Source organism: Podarcis gaigeae (assembly GCF_964106915.1).
Source record: "Podarcis gaigeae genome assembly, chromosome: 6".
NCBI classification, from domain to species: Eukaryota; Metazoa; Chordata; class Lepidosauria; order Squamata; family Lacertidae; genus Podarcis; species Podarcis gaigeae.
The window spans coordinates 76179799-76195096 of record NC_139682.1 but is presented as its reverse complement, the minus strand read 5'-3'; the positions used below and the strand labels follow the sequence as shown (position 1 = coordinate 76195096).

Genomic DNA, 15298 nt, shown 5'->3' with positions numbered 1-15298 from the left:
ATATTATTTTTACTTTTATTTCCTAAATCTCTGTGTGTTGGCGTGTGGCCCTCAGAAGGCTTCCCAGGTGAGAATGTGGCCCCTGGGGTGAAAACGTTTCCCCACATCTAGAGTAGACTGTCTATTACTAGCATATCTATTATATACTCTATAAACTTTCTATTAAAAGTGTTTTTACCTGTCCGTATTGGTTGCTGCTACCACCGTATGATCCACTCTGCAGAGAAAACATTTATTACAGAAGGGTTACTTTAATATATCCACACCAAACTATTTTCTCTATTATTTTAAATTTTACCTGTCCGTATTGCTTTAAATTTTACCTGTCCGTATTGGTTGCTGCCACCACCGTAGGATCCACTCTGCAGAGAAAACATTTGTTACAGAAGGATTAATTTAATATATCTGCACAAAGCTACTTTCTGGACCTGGACCTGCAACCCTGCAGTCACAAGCTCATTAGGAACACAGAAGTCCATGGAGGAAAAAGTCAATTCTGTTGCCAGGGCAGCTGTCTACCAGCTCCATCTGGTACGCTGACTGAGACCCCACTTGCCCTCAGACTGTTTGACGGGTGCATGGTGCATGATTTGGTAATCTCCCGCTTGGACCACTGCAATACGCTCTACATGGGGCTACCTTTGAAGGTGACTCGGAAACTACAACTAATCCAGAATGTGGCAGCTAGACTGGTGACTGGGAGTGACCACCAGGACCATATACTGTAACACCAGTCCTAAAACATCTACATTGGCTCCCAGTACATTTCCGAGCGCAATTCAAAGTGTTGGTGCTGACCTTTAAAGCCCTAAACAGCCTCAGTCCAGTATGCCTGAAGGAGCGTCTCCTCCCCCACCCCACCCCAGCCTGGACACTGAGGTCCTCCTCCGAGGGCCTTCTGGCAGTTCCCTCACTGTGAGAAGCAAAGTTATAGTGAACCAGGCAGAGGGCCTTCTCGGCAGTGGCACCGTCACTGTGGAACACCCTCCCATCAGATGTCAAGGAGATAATGAACTACACAACTTTTAGAAGACATCTGAAGGTAGCCCTGTATCAGGAAGGTTTTAATGTTTGACGCTTTATTATGTTTTTATATGTATTGGAAGCTGCCCAGTGTGGCTGGGAAAACCCAGCAGGATGGGCTGGGTATAAATACTAAAATTATTTATTAATTAAATTATTATTATTATTATTATTATTATTATTATTATTATTATTATTATTATTATTTCTATTTCTATTTCTATTTCTATTTCTATTTCATTTTTACTTTTACTTCCCATATCTCTGGGATCTCATGTGGCCCTCAGAATGCTCCCCAGATGAGAATGTGGCCCTGAGGCTGAAAAATGTCCCCTACACCTAGAGTATACTATTACTAGCACATATATTAGATAAACTATAAACTGTATATTAAAAGTGGTTTTACCTGTCCAAATTGGTTGCTGCCGCCACCATATGATCCACTCTGCAGAGAAAACGTTTATTACTACCAAAGGATTACTTTAACATATCTGCACCAAACTACTTTCTATTTTATTTTTTAGATCTCTGCGTGCTGGCATGTGGCCCTCGGTTGGCTGCCCAGAAGTGACTGCGGCCCTCAGGATGAAAAAGATTCCTCGCATCTGGCATACAGTACGATTTTGTCTTACACGCATTTAACTTGTTTAAATTTAATCTTGCGCTGTTGAAGGCCAGCTGGCTGAAACCATACAGATTAAATGCATGGAAGGTGAGGAGCTTAAAAGCTCTTTTTGCACTGTGCTTTCTTGGCGCAGAAAGAACTTTTAATATCTCTTCCTTACTTATCAGGCTCTGGGATGCTCTCGCGAGATCTCAGGGAAACTTGGACAGTCCCACGAAAGCATCCCAGAGCCTGGAAAGCAGGGCAGAGAGCTTAAAAGCCTTGCTTGTATACTATGACTCCCATATATTGCACATATTATATATGCTATATATGAAAAAGGTATTTTTACCTGTCCGTATTGGCTGTTGCTGCTGCCATATGAGCCAACCTATATAAATAATAATAATAATAATTGCAAAACAGATTTGGTGGCCACTTTAAAATCTCTGCACTAAGTTACTTTCTATATTTAGAAGCAGAAACGGAATAAAACCTTTTAGGAAATCCATCAGTTTTATTACACATCGAAAGCTTTTACCTGTCCATATTGGCTGCTGCTGCTGCTGCTTCCGCTGCTGCCGCTATATGATCCACTTTGTCCGCGCTATGGAGAAAACATGCATTACTTTGAAGTATTCAAAATATTACATTAGCAACTATTCCTGCTTAGACCCACTAAATGACACACAGGTGCTTCTGAAAGCGCACATTCCTACAATTCCTGCAGGGAGCCAGATGGCAGTACAATCATACCTTGGAAGTCAAACGGAATCCGTTCCGGAAGTCCGTGCAACTTCCAAAACATTCGAAAACCAAACCGCGGCTTCTGATTGGCTGCAGGAAGCTCCTGCAGCTAATCGGAAGCTGTGGAAGCGCCGTCAGATGTTTGGCTTCCAAAAATAGTTCACAAACCAGAACAGTCACTTCCGGATTTGCGGCGTTCGGGAGCCAAAACGTTCAAGAACTAAGCTGTTTGAAAACCAAGGTACGACTGTACTGGATAAGCTTTCAGTGGAAGTGAATTATGTGGAGTGAGGGCAATTGTGTTTGCCTATGCATATTTTGTTTGCTTAGAAAAGTTTTCAAAAGCTGCCAGGGATTGCCTGGGGTCACACAGTTAGGAAGAGGTCCCATATTAAGGAAAAAGGGACTGAGTAACTCTTGAAATGGGGCATTCGAGAGCAGAAACTCCCTGCTTTTCACACTGAAAATGCTTAACTGTGGACATTTGGTGTAGCTATAGCCTGGCATGCTCTAGTCCACGGGCTTACGAAGAGTCAGACACGACTAAATGACTAAACAACAACAATAGCACACTCCCATCTACAGACACCTTGCTTGTGGTTTCACCTGTTAGTGTAAGACCATAGAAGACATAGAATTTTTACCTGTGGACAGTTGCTACTGCTGGTTATTTTACCGGTATAACCATCCTGGAAGGAAAAAAATAATACATTTTTAAGGCACTCTGGTTTATTTAAACTGTTGCTTAAAGTAATGCATAATATGCTATCAGTTAAAGATCCAATTTCAAAAGCCAGCAGGGAAGTTGGCACGTTATAGCTAAATATCTTAAACTAAGTTAACAAACAAGGAGAAAGGGACATACCAGTCCACAAGGATTATAGTTGCCTCCTTGGGAATATGAACCACCCTGTGGAAAGTTGGAAGGGAGGAAAAAAACAACAGTTACTTCATATATATATATATATATATATATATATATATATATATGCAGGTTTTGCCCGTGAAAATCTACGAAAGCAAATATATATATATATATATATATTCCATAAATATATATGTATTCCATAAATCAAGGTACATTCAGTCTAGGAAAGAATATAATTAGGGCTGGGGAACCTCTGGACCAAGGGCCCAAAGTGGAAGAAAATGAGGGTGGGAGAAGGAAATGACATCACGTGATTGGCAGGGGGAGGAATTTTGCTTAAAAAATGGCCTCAGGCCCCATTTGAAGAGACCTGGTGGGCCAAATAAAGCCCAGAACAGGCTGCACTCCGCAAGTTGTGGGAGCCCTCCCCCGGCTTGCGCAGAACTGCCTCTTATCCCGAAGCCCTGGCGCGCTGAGCAGTTGCGCCGGGGCTTCGGGAAGCTCTGCGCAAGCCGCGGGAGGGCTCCCACAGCTTGCGGAGTGCAGCCTGTTCTGGGGGCTGGGGTCGGGGGAAGCTTGGGCTTCCCCCGCCCCAGCCTAGCGCCTGGGGGGGAAAATAATTCCCCCCCCCCGTTATTTCCCCCCCCCCAAAAAAACTAGGTGCGTCTTATGGACCGGTGCGAAAAATACGGTAATTCATTCCGGAGGTCCGTACTTAACCTGAAACTGTTCTTGACCTGAAGCACCACTTTAACTAATGGGGCCTCCCGCTGCCGCCACTGGAGCACGATTTTTCATCTCATCCTGAAGCAAAGTTCTTAACCTGAAGCACTATTTCTGGGTTAGCGGAGTCTGTAACCTAAAGCGTATGTAACCTGAAGCATATGTAACCCGAGGTACCACTGTACTCTCCAAATATAAAATGAGCAATGGCTGCACACTTAATAGAAACAATCAGTCGTGATGTCCGTGAGAATGTGTACTCTCCTTCCAGGAGGTGGAGTGCTGAAAACTGTTACATGGACCCATCATGGTCTGTGCAGGCATAAACCATACAGATGTGCCCTTTTGCATCATTATCGTTTTTTGTACAGGGAGCAGCAGCTATGTACCATTGGGTCCTTCATGTTTAGGAATGGGGAACCTGTGCCCAACTCCCATCAGCCTCAGACAGCGCAGCCTATAATCAGCAATGCAGTCCAGTTTAGACTTGTAGTCCAAGGCCCACAGGTGACCCAAATGTGTGCTAGACCATAATGCCAATGGGGAAGACACAATATGCAATTTACCTGTTTGCTTCCAGTTTGCTGGGATGAGCCGCCCTACAAGGGAAAGGAGGAGGAAAAACAGTCTTTACTTGTGGACCTTTTCAAATACCAGATGACGCCATATTTATTATTCCTATTATTATTATTATTAAGTTAAAAGCAGCTGTACCTGGCTACTCCCATAAGTTTGTTGGGATGATGATCCGCCCTACAAGGGAAAGAAGGAACAAAAACAGTATTTTCTTGCGAACTGGGACCTTTTCAAATACCAAATGATGCAGTATTATTATTAATAATACTAATACTTAGTCCATAATAATATAGGAAGGTTCAAAACAGTTCTACCTGGCTACTTCCGTAAGATTGTTGAGATGAGGATCCACCCTACAATGGAAACAATACAAAAACCAGTGTTTTCTTGGAAACAGGGAAATGGCAAATGATGCAGTATTATTTTTTTATAGCAAAATGGGTTAAAATGTAGGGAAAAGAAGAGCCGCTTTACCTGGGAACTTCCATAAGTTTGCTGGGATGATGATCCACCCTGAAAAGCAAATAATTTAAAATACTGTATATTGTCAGAATATTAAAAAAGAGATTGGTAACTTTAACACCAACAAATAAAATATGAAACATTTGCAAAGGGAGTAAACGAGGACTGTATCCTGTATATAGCCACATTACGCTATATCACTGCAACGAGGAGGCAAACAACAAAGAATAATATAGAAATGTATGATAAATTAGAACCATTAAAAATGCCACATGAGGGAATATTTTCAGTAGGAATCCTTTACCTGGATACTTCCAGAACTTTGCTGAGATGTTGATCCACCCTGTGGGAGAAATAATTAATAAAAACATTAATTTTGTTAAGTGTGGACCTGTGTCTACACTACTTTTGGTACGGTAGGGTGGGGTGCTGGCTTCTCCCACTGTGGGGGTCCCAAGCACATTAATGTGGTATTTCTCTCTGTACCACCCTTTTTAAATATGGGGACCAAATTAGTAGGCAGGAAGCAAGACCAGGAGACTAAATCCCAATACAAAATTACAGCTGCTGAGTCAGGGAAAAGATTTCACGATATTAAGACCATGCTGGACATGAGCCTTCAAAGAATTCAGAGCAGAGGAATCTTACCGGTTTGCAAGGATTGCCATCAGTTGTATAGCCCTAAGAGAAAATTAGGAACATTAATATTAATCCTCCTCCTCAAAAACAAAACATACTTTTTACTTCAGGTGGACATTTATTTCGATCTTCGACTCCATTGGTCGAGAAGAGATTGTGTCAGTTAATTAAACTACTAACTGGGCATTAATTATCAAGCTGACAAAGACTTAATAGACAGACAAATATGGTCTGCACAGATAAATCAGCTATGCCTTTTACATTTGCTATGGGTTCTTCAACCAGTATTTATTTGCGTGCCAAGGCTCCGTTCCCTAGTGGATAAAAACACACAGACACGAGTATTTAGGTTGTGGGTTCAAAAAGGCCACAACTTTATTGGTTACAGATGTGAGCGGTTTGGCTTACGTATTGGGTAAAGCCAGACTATATTTTGACTCCTGCCCATCTGCAGGGAGTCCATCTAAGGGTAAACCACCAATAGGGGGAGTCCTATGACTTACATCAAATAGGGGTAATTCTTACCCATTTGTGGCAATTCTTACCTGGCTGCAGATGCTACCTCCAGCTTTAGAAGAGGATCCACTGCCCATGACCGAACTCGAGGATCCGCTGCTCACGACCGAACTCGAGGATCCACTGCCAACAGAACCAGGAGATCCACTGCCTCCAAAAGTAATAGAGACCCCGCTGTTGCCAACTGAAGTCGAGGATCCACTGCCGCCAGCTGAATTAGGGTATCTGCTGCCACCAACTGAGCCGGGAGATCCACTGCCGCCGAATGTCACAGAGACTCCACTGCCACCAACCGAAGTAGAGGATCCACTCAGCTAAAGCCCATATACACAAAGAACCTTGTCAGCATTAAAGAACGCCATCACCTGTACTTTTCAACCTGAAATCTGTTATCTTGGGGAGGGACCCTTTCTGAGGTAAATCAATAGGAATAGCATAAAGATGGACCATTCCCAGTGTCGACACCCCACCTACGCAGCAGTCTCCCAAAGGAAATCAGGCAGGTCCCCTTTTTACCTGCATTCAATAAAACCCATGTAAAACTTCCCTTATTTATCCAGGCTCTGGCCAAATTTTTATGAGTATTTTTATGCTGCTGGTTTTAAATGCTGCCTGTAGTGTGATACAGAGCTGCATTGAATTGGTTTTTAAGTAACATTATTATTCTGAGCTGCTCTTCACACCCTTTGGGGAAGAAGGGCAAATTATAAATCTGAATGAATCAATAAATAAAGATTTGCAAAAGGTATGGCCATGGAAATTATAAGGCAAGGGGGGTAATTTCCAACTGCTGAAGAGAGTATTTCCTCCATATTTTAAGACTACTGGAATAATTAAGCAAATAATATTTGCTTCATATTTTAAGACAACAGGTAATGTTTTGGAAAACCATAGTGTGTCATGAAATTATTGCGTTCAGAAAACATTATGAACGTGTACTTAATGTTGGCTATTTTTGCTCTGATCCAGGCAGGGACAAGACTCAAGACTACCGATTTCTACATTTAAAAATGTGTTGTTATTCTAATTATTATTGATTTCTTACCCACCCTTCACCATAAGGTCCCAGGATGGGTTAAAAGTATACGAACACATAATATTTAAACCATTTCTCTAGTTGGATGTGCTGCAAAAAGGGTTTCTCTCACTGATGCAACTGCAGGTGCAAATCTCTCTTTTAAAACTTAGGTAACTGAGCAATATATGAATGGCTTAAATAATCAAAATAAAAACCGATCGCACTTATGAACCGTTTGCAGGGAGCACACCCCCCCCTTGCTGTCAACAACTCGGTTGGCACAAAGGATGTTGTTGTTTTTTAAAGAAGGTTCTGTGGATGTATCCCAAGAACTGTGCATGCATGTATGGGTGGAAGACTTCCCTGTTTAGGGAAGCTTTTAACATTTGATGAATCATTGTATTTTAATATTCTGCTGGAAGCCGCCCAGAGTGGCTGGGGAAATCCAGCCAGATGGGCGGGGTATAAATAATAAATTATTATTACAGTGGTACCTCGGGTTACATATGCTTCATGTTACATAGGCTTCAGGTTACAGACTCCGCTAACCCAGAAATAGTACCTCAGGTTTAGAACTTTGCTTCAGGATGAGAAGAGAAATTGTGCTCCAGCGGCACAGCGACAGCAGGAGTCCCCCTTAGCTAAAGTGGTGCTTCAGGTTAAGAACAGTTTCAGGTTAAGAATGGACCTCCAGAACGAATTAAGCACTTAACCCGAGGTACCACTGTATTATTATTATTATTATTATTATTATTATTATTATTATTATTATTATTATTATTATTATTATTAGGTTTGGTGCATCTGGGTTTCTGACATTACCAGAGCAGTATGGCTGTAGGAACTATCCAGCAGCAGTTCTTCCACACCACTAAAATAACAATCTTCTAAGAACTCCTAGTGAAACCAGTAGGAATTATACAGGGCTATTTACCTTAGAGCCGTAGGAACTGCCTCCCTGTGACTGAATACTCTGTAAAAAAACAAAAACAAAACAGATATTTTGGTCACCTTGCTGTGTTGAAAAAATGGCAGGCAATACTTCAACAGCTGCAGGAAAGAGAGGAAGAAAGGAAGGAGGGTTTTCCACTGGCAGCCTTTGGCTCTTTCTCAGCTGTTATCTACTAGAAGCAGCCATTCCATTAGTCCACAGAGCAGAAGAAGGCAAACAGGACCATTCCACCAGCTCTGCTACGAAACCATCTTAATATTGCTTCTCTTCCTGTTTCCATCCTGCCTGGCCTGGCCTTCCTAACAACTCTAAACTTTAAGAACTGGTGCCTGACTTTGCTTCCGCCCCCCTTCCTTCTAATTTTGTTTTTTTAATTTTTTTAAAATGCATACAAAAAATGTGGATTTTCATGCTAACGTTTTTTTTAAAAAAAAGTTTGTGGAATGTCTTTGTGCAGTTAAAAAAAATAATAATCACAGAGTTATACAGGAATTGGGTGAAAAGTGACCCAGGCTGGAAATAATTTAATCTGTCAAACCCTTATTGGAAATACTAGAGCAGGTTTGGGAACCGTCGGCCCTCCAGATGTTGTTGGACTACAACTCCCATCAGTTGCAGAATGGCCCACAATGATGGGAGTTGTAGTTCAGCAACAGCTGGAGGACCCCAGATCCCCTAGACCTGTGCTAGAAGCTCTAGACATGCAGAAGATTCCTACCTGCACATTATTATTATTAAAATAATAATAATTTATTTGTACCCCACCCATCTGACTGGGTTGCCCCAGCCAGTTTGGGTGGCTATTAACAAATATAAAAGCATAAAAACGTTTGAAAAGCAATTTCATTCATTGTCGGAAGAGTTGTAATTTCACATATAATGGTACAGTCACATGATGTACTGTGATCTTACATTCTGATCGTGTTCTCCTTTAATTGCTGTATTTGTTGCCTTGGAACTGGTCTCAAGGCCTTAAATGCTTTGGCAAAATGTTTTGCTGGCTGTAGTTTTTCTCCACATATGCTAAATCTCTTTGCTAGTATGCTTAGAACCTCTTAATGACTCCCCCCCCCCAATCTTATCAAATATCCAAGTAGACAAGAGGAACATTCCAACACAGGGTAAGCTCCCAGAGCTATGTGTGTTTTAACAGACAGATCCCTCAAAGGAGCAGAAACCAAGCTGCACCCATATGAATGTGTTTACCATTTTACAGGCTTGGCTGTTGTAGGAGGATGAGGTCTGTGAAGTAGAAAAAGAAAGAAATTACTTCCTGAATTAACACAACTGATATGCTAACATGCAGAAAAATTCAGCATCCGTTAAAAGTTATCTGATGGGCATAGGGTTACTTAAAGACCAAACAAATCATTTCTTTGGAAAAATAAATAGTGAAATAGTTAGGAGCCAGGGAGTTTATACATAGTACAGATTACTATCTGTAACAATTTACATTTTTGTGGAATTTCCTCAGTACTGATATACAACTGCAGACACATATACACTGGTGTTTTGTTTTGTTTTGTTTTGTTTTGTTTTGTTTTTTGTTTTGTTTTGTTTTGTTTTGTTTTGTTTTATAAATGCTTGGTCCTTAAAGCAGTTATTGGAAGTTTGATCCATTATTGGTCGTTCAGGTAGTCTTCCTTCCAAACTTATTTCTTGGACGGAAGGCCAACGTTAGTTAGTATCCAACTCAGAGGTGAAACAGCACTTACCTTATCACAAACTCGCCCAGGTTGTCCACTCTAATTGGGGGAAAATAGAAGCCATTGTAAAACAAATCTTTCAAATGCAATATAACAACATGTTAGAATAAAATTCTGCACACATTACAGTCAAGACCATTTATTAAGTAAATTTCTGATCTCGAATATAAACGCTAATTGGTTTTGTGATGCGAAGTGAACATTACCTAGAAACACAACTGTTATCGTTTTTGTCACTTAGTGGGTTTAGTGCAGCTACACTATAGTTACCTGGATGGTTATTCGGATGTCATCTTGGGGTTTTGAGCCCTGTGGGGGAGAAGATGATAATAATAATAAAAACAATAGCAACAATTTTGCAATCAAAGTGAAGGCAGAAGAATGTCCTATAGCTACAAAGACTTCCCTAGATGACAATTTTTATTAAAATGTAATTTAATAACAGAGGGCATATAACAGTGGCAAACTAGTTGCATGTCACACTTGCCCAGGTGACAAGCTGGATGGGAAAAATAAATATTTGTTGCATGAACAATCGGCGATCTCTCTCATAAACCAAAGCAAGTTGCCACAACAATGATCTGTATTGTTATAAAAGCATAAGGGCAAGTGCAATTATATAATTAAAGAGATATAAAGAGATAATCGCAACTACATTTTCTTAGAAAGAGGATATAACGCATCTGAACTCTGCTTAAAGCAAGGAGTATTCTATAGCAATTTGCATGCTTGAAAACTCACTTGCTTTCACTGAAGCTAAATTCTGATGTGTGTGAGAGAGATCGGGTCTGTTCCCACACATGGTTTGCACCATATCTTTATAAATTGACTTTTACAGGTCAGAATCCAGCATGCTCTGGGTAACCAGCTTGACTAAACCACTGTGTTGCTGGAGGTGGGTGTCTTTTAAGAAATAGAAGTCTGACATTCCTTGGCTATTTTGGGTCCTCTTTACAAGCTTTAAGCGATGTTGTTGTATTTTGATTTTACAGATGGGAAAGTGAGGCTGAGAGATGATGATTGTTAACTTTGGATGGGCATATATCTCTATTTTGGTCTTTCTTCATTTCTCATTTGACCACATTCCTCCACCAGATTGCAACGTTTATTTATTTATTTTGCTGCGTATTATTTCTTCAGCAGTCAAGAGAGGAGGTTTACAGACTCTCATCCACGAGGCATGGAGTTTTCTGAATATTCTTTCAATACTGAATTTACTAAATCTTCACCATCGGGGGGGGGGGGATTACACAGCCATCGCAACGGCACATGCTACTTCCATGGCTCCTGAGTTGTTAGCAATTTAGACTGTAGCTCAGGTGTTTGGCACATATTTCCACAGTACTCTGTGAAAGCATCCTCAGTAACACAGGATAATCTGCCAGTGCAAACAAGGACCAGAATCAAGCTGTTAATTGTTACAGAGAAGCCTATAGATGGCAAAGAAAAATTAAAATGTACCTGGGCCTTGATTTTGTCCCCATATATAGTGCTCTGCAAAGGAACCGGAAACTAATTAGTTCAACATAGAGGAGTACCTGCCTTCTTGAAATACTTGCTAACTTTGTGTGTACTCCATTGTTAGAAGTGATATCCCTTGTGCTGCATTGTTATTAATATTTGCTGGATAATATCCTGCTTCTACATCCTGAGCCCTGTGTCATCATTACACTGAAGTGGAGTGTTCTAATAAGCTAGCGGTTCAAAACAATAAACCTAATCCTCTCCCCTCGCTTCATTCATATATATTTTTGCATCATAGTGCTCATCTACATTTCCTCTTGCCCCACAACTCCCCATCTCGGGGGGGGGGGGACCACTCTTTAGTGCTCAGTTGAGCAAATGGCAATTCCTTTAGAGTGAGGGTTCCTACACCAAGCAGAGTAGAAGTGCTTACCTGAATGTGTTTGTATTTAGAGTTGGCCAGTTGCTAAAAAGGAATCAGAAACCATTTTATTTGTACTGCGTATGCACACATCACATCATTAATCTCATAGTCATGACTTTGTGCTGTTATAAATGATTAGGAAGAGAGGCTGAAAGAATGTTTCTTCTGTCAAAACAAACCAGCTGATAATTAGGGCATGCTCGAAATGGGAATAAACCCAAAGCTGTTTCACGGAAATAAAAATGAATTGTTTATAAAGACTTTTAGGCATAACATGAGAGTGTCCAGCAAAAAGGCAAATGATGCTTTATTTGAAAGCAGACCCCAAAGTTGTTCAGGAATGAACAGTGACTCATCAGAGGTAAGCCCCATTGAATTTAATCTTGCTGAAGAATCAGCTAAACAAATTAACAAATAGGGTTTTTTTTTGCAGGGGACATTTCATGAAAAGCAAAGCAGGAGTACAACATAGGGCTGGCATATGTCCCAAATTTCCCGGACACAGCTGGGATTCAGCTGTCAGAAGCTGTGTCCGGGTGGAAATTGCTGAAATGTCCAGGAAAATCCAGACATAAGGCAAGAAGCGTAGATTTTGTCGGAAGTGTAGGTTTTGGCAAATTTTCTTATAAATTGCTCAAAAACGTCTTTTTTAAACAAATAGATTTTGCAAAAAAATAATAATTAGAAATTCTAGTACAAATATGTTGTAGTTCCACAGGTACCCATGCCTAAATATCACTTCCAGAAATACTTCCAGGAACGGAAGAATTCTTGCGTTGAATTAGCTTAAGAGCAAGAAAAATGAAAATATTCTTACCGACGAGTATGTGTTGCGCTGTGAAAACAACAGAAATACAAACAATTAGCCATTCCCAAATAACTTTTCCCATGTTAATAAAAACCTCAAAGCACAAAATGATATTTTAAAAGAGCTTACTTCGGGTGGGTAGGGCTGGCTGGGAGCATACACTATGACCTGCCAAAAAGTAATAATAATTAAATGACAAGTTAAATTGGGTTGATTTCAAAAGACATTTCCTGTTCTGCCTCAGGTGGCAAAACATCTTGAGCCATCCTTTCTGAGGGCAGCATGGCTGCACCGATCTTCATCCCAGCAATTGCTTAAATCAGTAGGAAATTAGTTCAGAAAGAGATACATACCTTCCCCTGGTTTGAAACAGTTGAAACGGACTGTAAGGAAAACAGAAAGCAAACACTGAATACTTTTTGTTCCCTTGTGCTCAGCTGACTGGGCTGGAAGCATCAGGGAGTACTAGGACAGGAATAGGGAACAGTTTTCCACTGAAGGGCCACAGTCCCTTCTGAGCATTATTTCAGGGGCCGCATGGTAGTGGTGGGCAGAGCCAGAGGTAAATGGGGATTTTAGCTTTCTATAGCAGGCTAGTTTCTACACACACACATACACCCTCTATCCTCGATCCAAGCAAGCAAGCAAGCAAGCAAGCAAGCAAGCAAGCAAGAAGCACATTTGGTCCCAGCTTTGAGGTCCCTCATCCTTGCCCTGGTACTTCCTTTCTAGAAGGCCTGTTCCACATTTTGGGACACTTTTGACACAGCAGTACTAGTTGATTGCTTTGGCCTGCGAGGGCTCCAATTGGAGAACAGCCTTTACCAAAGGTGTCATGGGCTTTGAAGACACTCGAACTCATGACAAAAGGGAGAAACGTGCAAAGAGGAACGCATGCTTGGAAAACCTTCACCATGATCAACTCCTGCCTGGAAACCAATGTCCCCACTGTGGAAGAATGTGTGGATCCAGAATTGGCCTCCACAATCACTTACAGACTCACTGTTAAAACCTTATTTATGGAAGACAATCTTATTTGGCTACGAGCGATTGAAGAAGAAGAAGAAGAAGAAGAAGAAGAAGAAGAAGAAGAAGAAGAAGACGACGACTAGTTGATTGCTAGTTCCTCACCTGTCCGTAGGAAGTGCCACTACCGTAGCTTACACCAGGCTGCATAAAAAAGAAACCTCAGTTACTTCTTTATAAAAGCCACGCATTTCAACAAATTGCTACGTTAAGAAATTAAACCCATTTGCATTGGTAAGTTTAAAGAGAGATGGCAAGAATTCAGGAAAACGGTGCTGATTAAGAGACATTCTGTTGCCGATTAACCTTTAATTTAAATATGTAGATCTTGGGGAAATCCTTGTTGGTGGTTGGGAGAATCTAATTCAGATTTCAGACACCCAAATGAGCTAATGCTGAAGACACAATGTGGAGGTTTTCACTTGCACGACTATTCACTTGTGGCATACGACACAAACCATCCATCACACATCTAACCGTGACAATAAACTTCTATGAGGAAAAGAAGGAGGATGCTTACATCATAGCAGCCAAACTTGTTGTAGATATTAGCAGTGGCACCCTGTATGGAAAAAAAACAGAGAGCTGATATGATTATTTGTTTTGGTCTGCTGGTAAATGGAATTTAATGGCATACAGTAATATGGGTTCTGACGGCTGAGGACAATTGAAGTGGATGCAGCTGGGGGTGGGGGGAGGTTGAATATATACAGAATACAGAACTCCCACAAAGGCTGCCTAGATTTTCAACAACAATAATTGCAGAGGGACAAGGTTTTAAATGAGAACAGAAAAATGTCTGCTTACCGCAAGGCATCCACCGCCTTTCTTTACACCTCCTTGGTACACTATAACCCCCTGTAAAGGAAGTGAGGACAGGTTATTTCTTTGTCAAAGACTTTAGTCAATGCAGGTGTAGAAAACTGCAGTGCCTTCATCGCAATCCATCCGGTTTGGAGGGGATGGAGAAGCTTGCTTGAGAGTACAGCTGCTGTCCTTGGGAGAGACACGTGTAATCTGCAAAGACCCTGGAAACTGTCTTGCTGTAAAAGGGAGAATGAAACCCACTGGACGCTTCAAGTGTCTTCCTTGCTTTTGATACAGGTGAAGGACAAGAAGAGCTTTCATTTCCCCCTGTCCAGTCTTCATCCTCTTGCTCTAAATGACTAATTCACAACCAGGGCAAAGTGACAAAGGGATGCTGCTGCCTGCTGGTGTCTTGGAGATAATGGATGCTTCCAGGTGGGGACTTAATTTGCAAACACGTTGTTGGTATTTTTCAATGTATCAGATCTCTCCAGAAAGGGTAAATCTAGATTAAATTAGGGTGGATGGGGGTTGGCATTTTGATGCCTTGGTGGGTACCAGCTTGGGGACCCCAGTCTAAAATATTCTTAACTGGCCACAGAAGGGGTTGTACAGGTGACAAAGAGAAAAGGTCCAGTAGCAGCCCAGAAGCTGGTTCCCTCACATTTATCCTTTAAAAGCCCAAACTGCGGAGTCTAACGAAGCAAATACCTTTGGGACAGAAATAGCTTTGCGTGCTGTTAAGACTGGTACATAAATGTGGAAAATATAAGGGCATGGAATGCCACACATGGAAAACAAGGTACCGTGAGAAGAACAAAGGTGGCAGCAGGGAATAACTTCTATGCAATTTGCGTCGGACTATGTCGTTGTTGTTGTTTAGTCGTTTAGTCGTGTCTGACTCTTTGTGACCCCATGGACCAGAGCAGGCCAGG

The 15298-nt window shown here is 41.3% G+C and overlaps 1 protein-coding gene across 50 annotated transcripts in view; it reads right to left on the bottom strand.

Annotated features, from left to right (window-relative positions):
* Positions 1 to 15298, bottom strand: part of LOC310846537 (uncharacterized protein) — a 138176-nt gene that overhangs the window by 40927 nt on the left and 81951 nt on the right. For 25 of the 50 annotated variants that reach the window (XM_083743223.1, XM_083743227.1, XM_083743256.1 and 22 more), the window contains exons 10-34: positions 14077 to 14118; positions 13662 to 13700; positions 12884 to 12913; positions 12660 to 12698; positions 12540 to 12557; positions 11732 to 11764; positions 11296 to 11328; positions 10105 to 10143; positions 9844 to 9873; positions 9335 to 9370; positions 8111 to 8149; positions 6188 to 6472; positions 5652 to 5684; positions 5308 to 5346; positions 5016 to 5054; positions 4856 to 4894; positions 4680 to 4718; positions 4532 to 4564; positions 3240 to 3284; positions 3019 to 3063; positions 2169 to 2234; positions 1980 to 2018; positions 1430 to 1468; positions 324 to 362; positions 179 to 217 (exon numbers count right to left, since the gene is read on the bottom strand). In XM_083743223.1, the coding sequence (XP_083599349.1) occupies positions 179 to 217; positions 324 to 362; positions 1430 to 1468; positions 1980 to 2018; positions 2169 to 2234; positions 3019 to 3063; positions 3240 to 3284; positions 4532 to 4564; positions 4680 to 4718; positions 4856 to 4894; positions 5016 to 5054; positions 5308 to 5346; positions 5652 to 5684; positions 6188 to 6472; positions 8111 to 8149; positions 9335 to 9370; positions 9844 to 9873; positions 10105 to 10143; positions 11296 to 11328; positions 11732 to 11764; positions 12540 to 12557; positions 12660 to 12698; positions 12884 to 12913; positions 13662 to 13700; positions 14077 to 14118 (1197 nt within the window). Of the gene's footprint in view, positions 1 to 178; positions 218 to 323; positions 363 to 1429; positions 1469 to 1979; positions 2019 to 2168; positions 2235 to 3018; positions 3064 to 3239; positions 3285 to 4531; positions 4565 to 4679; positions 4719 to 4855; positions 4895 to 5015; positions 5055 to 5307; positions 5347 to 5651; positions 5685 to 6187; positions 6473 to 8110; positions 8150 to 9334; positions 9371 to 9843; positions 9874 to 10104; positions 10144 to 11295; positions 11329 to 11731; positions 11765 to 12539; positions 12558 to 12659; positions 12699 to 12883; positions 12914 to 13661; positions 13701 to 14076; positions 14119 to 14363; positions 14415 to 15298 lie in introns of all 50 variants that reach the window. The other 25 variants (XM_083743242.1, XM_083743258.1, XM_083743253.1 and 22 more) reach the window with 9 other exon arrangements.